The sequence below is a fragment of the Gekko japonicus genome, unplaced genomic scaffold (genome assembly GCF_001447785.1).
Source record: "Gekko japonicus isolate JY-2015 unplaced genomic scaffold, Gekko_japonicus_V1.1 scaffold814, whole genome shotgun sequence".
Classification (NCBI taxonomy): Eukaryota; Metazoa; Chordata; class Lepidosauria; order Squamata; family Gekkonidae; genus Gekko; species Gekko japonicus.
The window spans coordinates 554,327-565,449 of record NW_015169799.1 but is presented as its reverse complement, the minus strand read 5'-3'; the positions used below and the strand labels follow the sequence as shown (position 1 = coordinate 565,449).

Below are 11,123 nucleotides of genomic sequence, written 5' to 3'. Positions count from 1 at the left end.
CTGAAAAGAAGTGACAAAGGGGAACATAAAATACAGTATCAGTAGGGACGGCTTTGACTGGACTTGTTCAGATTGTAGAAAATTTGTGTGGTGCATGTTCATCAACTTACTCTAGTTCCTATGGAGTATGTTAAAATTTCCCACTGCAGGGCCCCTAAAAATAACAGGGAAGTTGGCAGCTAATTTGATCAGTGGCTTGAGTAAATGTTTATCCCCTTGAACTGAAACTGTTTGTTTGGAGCTTTGTCTCTAAATGAACTTCTTTGAACTTCTTTGAAACATGAAATGAACTTATTACTAACACAAGAGATAGCAAAAAAATAGAGTACGCAAAACAATATTTTTTTGAAAACGCAAATAAGCCAACAAGATGGTTATCATATAGACTCAGGAAGGAAAAAGAGAAACGTACTATAGTAGCTCTAAGACGTGAAAAGGGAAACTTAAAATATAGTATACAACAACTAAAAGAAATTGTTGAAAAATACTACACACGCTTATATAAACAGGAGAACCAAAATAGGGAACAAATAAGGGAATATGTACAAGAAAGAAATCATAAGGAATTTGAGAAAGAACATAGAGAGTTATTGAATGAAAAAATAGCAATGTGTGAAGTAGTGGAGGCAATCAAAAAACAGAAGAAGAAAAAAGCCCCAGGGCCAGACGGAATTCCAGCAGAATTGTATCAGATTTTTGAAGAACAGATCAGTCTACCATTTAAAGAATTACTCCAAAAAATAGGAATAATAGGGAAACCGCCAAACTCATGGTATCAAGCTGTAATAACTTTAATACATAAAACAGACACAGATCCTACAGATATTAAAAACTATAGACCAATATCACTCTTGAATGTGGATTATAAAATATTTGCAAATATTCTGGCAACGAGATTTTAAAAAGTACTAGCCCAGGTAATTCATCAAACAGGCTTCCTACCAAAAAGGCAGATAAAAAGTAACATGAGGACAATTATGAATGTTATAGAATATTACGAACAACATCCAGAAAAACAAATGGCCTTGATGTTTGTGGACGCAGAAAAGGCTTTTGACAACTTATCTTGGGAATTTGTACTCCAAAAACTAAATAGCTGGAGGTGTGGACCACATTTTCCGACAATGATTCGGGCAATATATAATAGACAATATGCTAATGTAATTATAAATGAAGGTACGTTGTCGCAAATCGAGATACAGAAAGGAACGTGTCAGGGTTGCCCACTTTCACCCTTATTGTTTATATTTGCACTGGAAACATTAAATAATGAGGTAAGAGAAGATAAAAAAATATTTGGTCTTAAAATAAAAGGGGAAGAATTTAAATTGTCAGCATTTGCGGATGATGTCGTATTTATAATGGAAAATCCGATCGTATCAAGTCAATATCTATTAAACATCATACAGGAATTTGGAGAAAAAGCAGGACTAAAAATTAACCTGAAAAAAAACAACCTAAAATAATAACAAAAATTGTACGGCCAAGGCAATTCAAGAATTATATAAGATAACGAACATAGAGGTAGTGAAAAAAGTTAAATATCTAGGAATAATATTATCTAATAGAAATAGTACAATTCTCGAAGATAATTACTATAAGCTACTAGAGGGAATTACGGTTCAAGTAATATTTTCATTTGGACAAATGGCATCTATCCCTGGGGATATAATTAAAAAAAAAAAGACTTGGGTACTGAAAGCTGGACCATGAAGAAGCAGCATACAAATATTCAAAATAAATGTAAATACTCTTTGGTACTTGTAGCCCTCTCCTGTCTTTAACCACCACCACCTTCAGTCTGTGTCCAGTTTGTAGTTGATTATCCTTCCAATGCAGATAAGTTTTATCACTGCTAAATTTTGTGCTGATAAATCTATTCTAGTCCACTTTCATGACAGCCTGTTTCCTCTGCTGCCCGCCTGTCACTGTCCTCCTCTGTAGCCACTGTGCTCCCTTTGGTTCTTGTTGCTGCCTTTCAATCTTGTACTGGGCCAGCTTAGACAGTCCAGTGCTGCTGTTTCTAGCTGTAAAGGTACAGTGCGGCATTGTCAGCTGTGTGCAAACACTCTCTAAGAATGCATATGTATCTGCAGCAGTTTTTACCCAGGTATTTACAGTCAGCACTAGGGGGTACACACACTAGGGGGTACACACCAAAAAAAGTCTGTATTTTTTTGGGCTTTGGGTATATCAGACCAAAAAAATATTGGTAAGTGCCACATTTCCCCAGTCCAATACCAGTGAAGTATCAGGGCTGGGGAAATATTCAGTATTGTCGAATATATTTGGGTCTGATATACCCAACCGGGGGGAAGGGAGGCATGTTAAAATACCTTTGTTTCCACCCAAGGCCCCTGTAGCTTTCCTGGTCAATTTCACTCCCTGCCAGTCAGCTGTTGGGTTTAAGCCATTTAAACCTAAAAGCCTACAGGCTGTGTGCGTGAAACTGACCAGGGAAAGCCTCCTCTCTCTGCCTTCCCTTCCCTTCTCTAGCTGCCTTGCTTTGTTACTCAATGTAGTTTTTTTTTTTAATTAATGTACTTTTATCTTTGACATGCCAATAAGGGTTTTCTGTCTGTTGCCTCTCCTTCGCTTCCCCAGCAAAGGGTAGGCATGGAAACATGCCTGGGCTCCTTGCCTGCCCTTCTCCAGCTGGCAGGCAGAGACAGGGCAGGCATGTTTAAAAGCTTTCCTTTCCGTCCCCAAAGTCAGGGAGGGAAAGAAAGACATTTAAACATGGTTGCACTCTTTGCCTGTGCTTCTCCAGCAGCAGAGAGAGGAGGCTTTCCCTGGTCAGTTTCACTCCCACCTAACATGGGACTGGTGGGGAGTGAAATTGACTAGGGAAGCCACAGGGGGAGGGAAATTGGCATTTGGCTACCTGAAAGCCAAAAAAGCCAAATAAATTTGGGAAACTATTTGGTTGCCAAAAAGTTTCCTGAATTTGCATTCAGTTTAGGAATACTGAATAAGGCATTTATTCAGTATTTTTTTCAGTTCAGGAAGCCCAATGCACACCCCTAGTCAGCACCAAGCTACCCTGACTGTCTTGTGCCACCGTTATGATAAATACCCACAGCATGGTAGATTGCAGCTTGAAGGAGGGTGATCGAAGAGCTTGAATGAATAGAGCTAAGGATGGATTAGTGGTCCCGTAAAATTACTTGCCCAGAATAACGCTAACAGTTGTGTTATCCACTTATACATTTTACCCAGCCCTTCCCCCAAGGATCTCTGATTGGAATGATTTTCCCAGTATTTTGTCATCAGGAGAACCATGTGGTGCAAATTACACAGATAACGCCCAAGTCACCTAGTGAGCTGCATGGTATAATGAGGGTTAACTGAAGTCTCCCAGGTCCTCATATGACACACTAACCACACAAGCTGCTTTCACATGGAGAGAATTATCTGTGTACCTCTTGCTGCTGCAGTGGAATGTCCACACTGCAGTTTTCCATTCTCTTGTCTTGTTTACTACCCTACCTGCGGTTGCCATCCCTCCCAGCTGACAGCTTTTGAAGAAAAATTAGAAATTGCTAGATTGATATAGCGCAATAACATTATAACAGTCTATTGCCACAATCCACTCGTTTCCAGCCTTCTTTTTTTAAAAATGTGTCTTTAACTCCTTTCATTGTGAAGTTATAGGAGGAAATGCACATTATGAAAAGGGTAGAGATTTTTTTTAAAGAAATGAAAGGTGGTATCTAGTATATTGTGGCATTAGATTATTTTAATATTATAGTGATCTAACAATTCCTAGCAAAAAAAGTGTGCTAAAAGACCTCAAGTGTATTTGTGGGATGAAGAAGTTGCAACTGTGGGTTGGAATTTATAAAAATGCACACCTTCCTGTCCACATGGTGTCCGAATTTCAGCCTTTCCAAAAGCATGGTACCAGACCAGGAAAAACAGAAGCAGGATAAATAGAGGATGGCATCCTGTTGATGCTTCTGAAAACAGTACAGTGGTAAGGAAGCCAAGGTGGAACAAAATAGCCACAGAAACATTTCTAATACAACAAACATTTTTGTACCTCTTGAAGGTTTATTTTTTATGTTCTGCCAACAAAGCTGATCCAGTAAAATATCTGAGTAATTCTTAATCTTAATTGAGGAAAAAGTCCTATAAATCCTATTTAATAATGTGATGATGACGCATTGGACAAGGGTAAGGGCTGTTTCTGGAGAGAATACTGCCTCTCCAGCAAGATGCCCCTTGTTTACAGCTGTTGACTCCTTACGGCACATTATAATCTATGTATGCTAAAGTGCCATCAAGTCACAAAAGACTTATGGTAACCCAAGCATGGGGCTTTTAAGGCAAGTGAGAAGCTGAGGTGGTTTGCCATTGCCTTCCACTGCAGTCTTCTTTGGCAGACTATCATCCTAGTACTGACCCTGCTTAGCTTCCAAGATCTGAAGAGATTGGCCTGTACCATGCTGCCTTTCCTGCTCCACATTATATTCTAGATGCTGGGAATTTAATACTGCTAGCAGGAGTTGGGGTAGACGGATCTTAATGTACCCTTTCAGAGCGTACCCAAGACAAGCTACACTGCTTTGGTTATCGATTAAAAAAGAATCATGCATTTGGAATTAAATATAAATAGCCATCTTTTCCTAGAGCATTTTGTTAAAAAGCAAGACGCAACAAGCCATCGACATTTATGTGTGAACCATTCATATGTCAAGAAAAGGGTTTAATGGATAGTAAAAAGGTAAAGGTTCCCTTGCTCGAAAGCCAGTCGAATCCGACTCTAGGTACTATCATTCATAAATAATTATACTTTAGAACTGATCGAAATCCACTTTCTGTCATTTAGATTGATTGTGTGCTTTAACAGTCATTTGGTATTGGCAAAACAAGTTATTAACTAAGTAGATCACAGTTTGAAAAAAAATTGAAATCTGATGGGGAAAAATGAAGTCTGGATTTCCAGACATGATAGTTTCAGATTGATGTTCTAACTTTTTATAACCTTGATAAAGCATTAACATCTATGGCTGTTACTTCATAGAAAAAATATTCTATGCAAAACTTATGTTTCCAGTCCTTGATTTTATTTAATTTTTTCCATTTTACCAATGTCTGATACTTCATTTGGGAAATCATATTGTAATCCTAAACAGGTAAGCATGAGTGTTAATCTTGGCTGACCATATAATCAGGAACCCAGAAATTGGTTTCCCATGGTCTGCCTCTACTGAGCTTGTACAGCTGCAAAGATGCGCTTTCCTTTGTCTGTAAGCTGAAAATGGAGGAGGGAGTTGATTCTTACTTTTAGCTTCAGAAGTCCAGAGCCATTCTCCCCAAAGCTGGCGGAGGCCCACAAGTGGCTCACTCCACCAGCTTAGATCTAGAGGAGAAGGTGGAAAAGCTTATGAATAACATCAGAAACGATATCTCAGGTCTCAAGGTTATGCACCATCACATTTTGATGATGACCAAGACCAGCCAAAATTTGTGGATACGTATATAGCTGCCTGAGTTTTCCATGGAGCACAGATGTCAAGTTTTGATGCTATCCTTTTGAAATATTATATTGTCCAGTTGAGCATGTTACATATTTTAGAATTAGCCATGAGAATTATTCGTTATCTACATTAATTCCATTTTAGTTTTCCAAATGCAACCAAGATGAATTCAACATTGCAGCAGTATATGAGCAAACCAAAATGCTGGTGGCAACTATCTCCCCTTCCTCAACAAATGTTGATGCCGACTGTGTTAGAAGTACCCTGGCAGTAGTAACATTTCTGTGTAAAATGATTCCAAGAGTGGTAGCTGTGTTAGTCTGTTGTAGCAAAAACAAAACAAAATATTAACCTTTAAGGCAGCAAAAGATTCCAGTTTTGTGAGGCTTCAGAAAAATTCTTTGCATAAATAGAATTGGGCTTAGGCTTTTTTGCCACCCTTTATAGATATAAACCGTATAGGTATTTAATCTGTGATCTACTTTACTAAAAAGGCAACTTTTGTGTTGTGGCTGAATATTTTCATTGTGTCAATAGCTCTGTTCTGAATACACAAAAAAACCTTCCATCTGTGGCAAAGAAAATTTTTTCCCCTTTGGATCGTAACAGGAGCTGTTTAGGGCTGGCGAGCTGAAATGGGGAACTGATGAAGAAAAGTTCATCACCATCCTGGGAACGCGAAGTATTTCTCATTTAAGGAAGGGTCAGTAGAACTGGAAATTCTGGACTACTTTTCTATCATGGATGTGACTGGCTACGGCAACCTTGAAAAAAACCTCTGGCCTTGTTGGTTTACTGCCCTGTGATAGGCCAGCTATGCTGCTCCTTGTCTTCAGTTTCTTACAACCATTTCATACATTACCCAGTATAAACACAGATGTTGCCACTGAGTGTAGACTCAACAGATTCACAGTCTGTTCCAGCCCTTTGCTGCATGTCTCTGCTAAGCATGCTTTCAAAGCCTTTTTTGTCACATTCACATGCCACTTTAAAAAAGCTGAAGGTGTACATTAAAACAGTGTAATGTTTGATAAGGTCTGTCACCTTTGTGGAACTTAACCACTCTGGTGGGGTTGGGGGATTGCCAATTTGAACTCTGTCTCACCTCAGCAGTAGATATCGAGATGCAGCTTGCAATTTAACTTTGTGCTTTATTGTGCTTGTTTGGAGAAGCTGAAAAGAATTAACCTGTAAATTGCATGTAATCAGCAAAGACACCTGTTTGTTTTTCAGTCTTTGATAAATACATGACCATTGCTGGCTTTCAAATTGAAGAAACTATTGACCGTGAAACTGATGGGGAGCTAGAGAAGCTGCTTCTGGCAGTCGGTAATGAACACTCTTCCTACCTATGCACTATTTATAAGAACTGCAAGTGAGGGTTTGGGAAAAAAACCCCTCAGTATGATGCGTCCATTAAATGAAAAATAACACTATCTTTGGTAACCTGATTAACAGCCTTAGTGGAGGAGATACTTAAAAAAACACACCTGGTGATCTTGCTCCTAGCCAACACAAGGTGATTAGGTCAGCGTCTATGTTTGGCCCTGTGACTTGTAACTAAATACAATTACGCCTTTGGGTCGGGGAACCCAGGGAGCAGGTATTGAAGGAAATGTCCATTTCTGTAAACTCTGAAAATGATAGAAAATTGCTCTTTCTCGCTTGTTCTGGTACAGGAAGGATGAAACAGCTTGCAGTCTTTTATAGCAATATTTCACTATGCTTTGCTTCATAAATGCAAATAGATTTTTTTATTTCCCCCAGTGAAGTGTGTCCGAAGTGTTCCTGCGTATTTTGCTGAATCGCTGTTTTATGCAATGAAAGTGAGTGACTTTCTTTTTTAAAAAAATGAGGGAAATATTTGTTATCAACATTTTGTTTCCTAAGTCTGTATCTAGTGCTCTTCCAAATTAACCTTTTGGTTTGTTTTCTTCTATTTAAACATTTAAACAGCTCATTCCTTTGCCTGTTTAGTTAGAAGCACATCCAATGAACCAAGTTTATGTAGGACTGCTGCTTTAGTTTTCTACTGGAAATATCAGGAAAAGAGTGTGTGTGTGACAGATATTGACACAGAATTCCAGTCCCTATTTTACGTGTGCAAGTATAGAACCTGGAAGTGATTGTTGTTGATAATTCTGAAATTAAAAGGATGTGATGATGTCATCAGCAGTGATAACATCTGGAAGTATCCCAGCAAGAGGGCCAGCCCCAGATATGTTGATGTCTGGTTCAATGTCTTCTGCTTAATTTGTACCAGTTCCTCCTTTCTTCCAATTCTTGATGGACATGTGTCGCTTCTACCAATTCATCTCCTTGGAGAGACTGTCCTCCTCCATTTGCCTTCAGTCGATCAGCTTTGATGCAGATATTTTCATCTGAATGATGAAAATGCTGTCCTTGAATAGAGCCTGCCAGGGTTCCAGTCAAACATTTTGCCTGCCATGGAAGATTAATACAGATGTTTATGGAAGATTAATGCAGATGTTTATGGACTGGCAGCTCTGTGTGAGAAATTTTTGTTTTCAGCACATGCATGCAATTTCCCCACCATTAGAAAAACTTTACCCACTTGCCAACAAGATAGTAATTAAGGAGGTGCTGCTAAAACCCCATTGAAATCTGTGGGAATTGAAACGGCATAGCGCAAGGTGGAGCATACACTTAGTGGATGACTTCAAAGGAGACACCTTTTTTTTTCCAGGGAGCAGGTACTGACGATGATACCGTGATCAGAATCATAGTTACAAGAAGTGAGATTGATCTGCTGGACATCAGGAAGGCTTTCAGAAGAGATTTTGCAAAATCTTTGTACCATGCAATTCAGGTTAGTCTACTTTTTATAAATAAAATTGATTTCCTTTTCTAGCAGCTAATACTGCCAGTCTATGTAGCCACTGTTTTCTCTGGTTTTTTTGGCCATAAAATTAAAATCATACGGTCATCTATTCCAACCCCCTGCACAATGCAGGACATTCACATATAACCCCCCCCCAGGCACTCCCAGTGACCGCTGTTCCACGCCCAGAATATGACAAAAAATCTCCAGGATCTCCAGCCAAACTGGCCTGGAGAAAAATTGTTTCCTGACCCCAAAGTGGCAGTCAGCATTTTCCTGGGTCTGTAAGAAAGGGCCACAAAACCATTTGCAAATATAAAGAAAGTACATCATAGCATTTGTATTGGTATGTCCCCAGCTGTAACACTTAATTATGGTTCAGATCCCTTTGCTATACTTGGAATTATATCGTCTTACATATGGGTACTCTGGTTTAACTGATTTGTGGGCTGGGCATCTCCTTTGGAATGGTCACTTGCTAAAGGATACCATTTTGTCATGTTTGAAGTATGTAGTGGAAGACAGTGCTGTGCAGTGTCCCCTCTAAGCTGAGTTAGTGTGAGCTAGCTCACAGGTTTTTAGTCTCCGGTGCACACATTTTTGTCTTAGCTCAAGAAGAATGGCTCTACAGCAAACTAATTAATGCGGTAGCCAAATCACTCACTCACAACTTTAAAGCCAGTAGCTCACAAAGTAGAATTTTTGCTCACAAGACTCCATAGTTTAGAGGGAGCATTGCTGTGATATGGAGTATGTTTCTATTTCCTTTGCATTTTGGTATGTGTGTTGTAGACAATGGATCACTTGCCACCAGAGACCTTTTATGAACCATTTCTGAATGGATAGTCATACCAATGGATTTCCTGTGGTGAAAAACTTGTCATCTGGCAAGAATTTTCCTTGGGGTTTACTGATGACTCATTGCCATTTGATTGTGTGTTTTATTTGTAGAAAGACACATCTGGGGACTACAGGAATGGCCTTTTACTGCTCTGTGGTGGCGAAGACGACTAAGGCCTACAGAAGGACAGCATGTTAGCACCAGCCTTTTGGCTCTTTCCCTTTTGTACAGCTAAGCTATATATTTGCATTTTCAGCTGTAGCCGCCTTTGCATTCCAATTGCCATCCTTATTGTTAAATTCAATGTTTGTGGTGTTAGTAAAGTGATTCACCACCTCATGCTAAAATCAGTACTGGATGCTGCCCCCCCCCAGGACCGCCATTTTCACCCAGAGTATTGCCTCCCCCCCAGTTGGTGTCATTTGCAGAAGTCTAATTTTTACATTCTGTTAAGAAGCTAGCCAGCTGGAAGTTCATATGAAAAGTGCCTAATGTACCCTCTATTTTTTTATATAACATGAAGAAGCCATAAACATGTTTTTTTCTGTTAGCAGAAGTAAAACACAACCCATTAACCAAAACCAAACATTTAGTAACTTGAGCTGTAGTTTCCCTCTTTATTTATAGACAGTTTACTAGAAGAAAGCTTCTGCTGATGGCCTTACAGTTGTGAACGATGCATGACCTGTCTCAATGTTATTTTTTTTGGGGTGCTATTAAAAGAACTAACTAAACCAGTAACTGAGTTGTCATTTAAAATGTAAAGGACCAATCAAGTGCAAAGAAATAATGAGCATTATAATGATCTGTAATTTATTATGCAGTTCTTCAATATGTTTCATATCCAACCGATAGAAATCTTATTAATCACCCTGTAATAATTTTATTGAACATATAACTTCTGTATTGCACTCAAAGGGTAGAAATTGAATTTAATTAAAAAGAACCCCAGAGTTGTTTAGGACGTGTACTTTCACAGAATTGTATCTAATATCCAGTTTGAGTTATAAAGTCCACCATAGGGTTGCTTTATTAGTCGCTAGAAATCAGACTGCTTGCAATATGATACTTTTCTGGCATGGAATGTGCTTTAGGGTTGCCAAGTCCATCTTCCACCCCCAGTGGGGGACTTTGGGGGCGTTCCTGGAGGGGGCGGGGCATCCCCGACATGATGACGTCACGTTGGGGACGTCCGGTGCCCCCCCACCCGCCCGCGCGCCGGATCTCCAGAAAAGGCAGTTCTCTGCACTTAAAAGAGCCGGTATTTCCCTTTTAAGTGCAGGAGCCGGCGTTTCCCATTTAAGAGCGGCTGCGTTTCCCTTTTAAGTGCACGAAGCTGGCATTTCCCTGCAAGCCTGATCTCAAGTGGAGATTGGGCTTGGGAGGAAACACGGGTTCCACACACTTAAAGGGAGAGAGAGGAGTGGGTGTTGGGGGTGGGGGCGGGGCTTCCCCCGCCGGCCAGATGGTAGAACCCCCCCAAAACGGGGGACCCCTGGCAAACCAGGGGGAGGTTTGGCAACCCTAATGTGCTTTTGAGATACAGGTGCATATTTGATTAACACTCATCTTGGGCATTGAATCATTCAGAGGAGCACGTTGATTCCTTGATATCTGACCTCGCACTATAATTTCCCCAGGTGTAGACTAAATATGGTAGCAACCATATCTACAAGCATGTTGGGTGCTGTTGCATATACTCGTGTCAAAGAGAATGCTTTGAAAGGGTCACAGATGGGAATTTTACCTTTCTAAATTATTCTTAAACTTGAAAAAATGGAACATATTTCAGAAAGCTCAGGTGGTGTTTAGTCATTTCAAGTACCTTTCTAATGTGGGGAAATCTAACTGGCAGTTCTTTGGTCAGTCAAAGTCACTGCCACTCAGTCAAACAATACATTCCAGCCATTGGGTAAACTTTTCAGCTGTGGAATTGGTATCCATTCTATGGTTGAGT

At 39.8% G+C, this 11,123-nt stretch overlaps 1 protein-coding gene across 1 annotated transcript in view; it reads left to right on the top strand.

Moving 5' to 3' along the window:
• The window catches only part of ANXA5 (annexin A5), a 31,150-nt gene extending 20,837 nt beyond the window's left edge, over positions 1-10,313 (top strand). The window contains exons 9-13 of the mRNA XM_015417092.1: positions 6,093-6,186; positions 6,717-6,812; positions 7,251-7,309; positions 8,191-8,313; positions 9,277-10,313. Coding sequence (XP_015272578.1) covers positions 6,093-6,186; positions 6,717-6,812; positions 7,251-7,309; positions 8,191-8,313; positions 9,277-9,339 — 435 coding nt within the window. The 3' untranslated portion in view covers positions 9,340-10,313. The remainder of the gene's footprint in view (positions 1-6,092; positions 6,187-6,716; positions 6,813-7,250; positions 7,310-8,190; positions 8,314-9,276) is intronic.
• Positions 10,314-11,123: the final 810 nt, after the last annotated feature.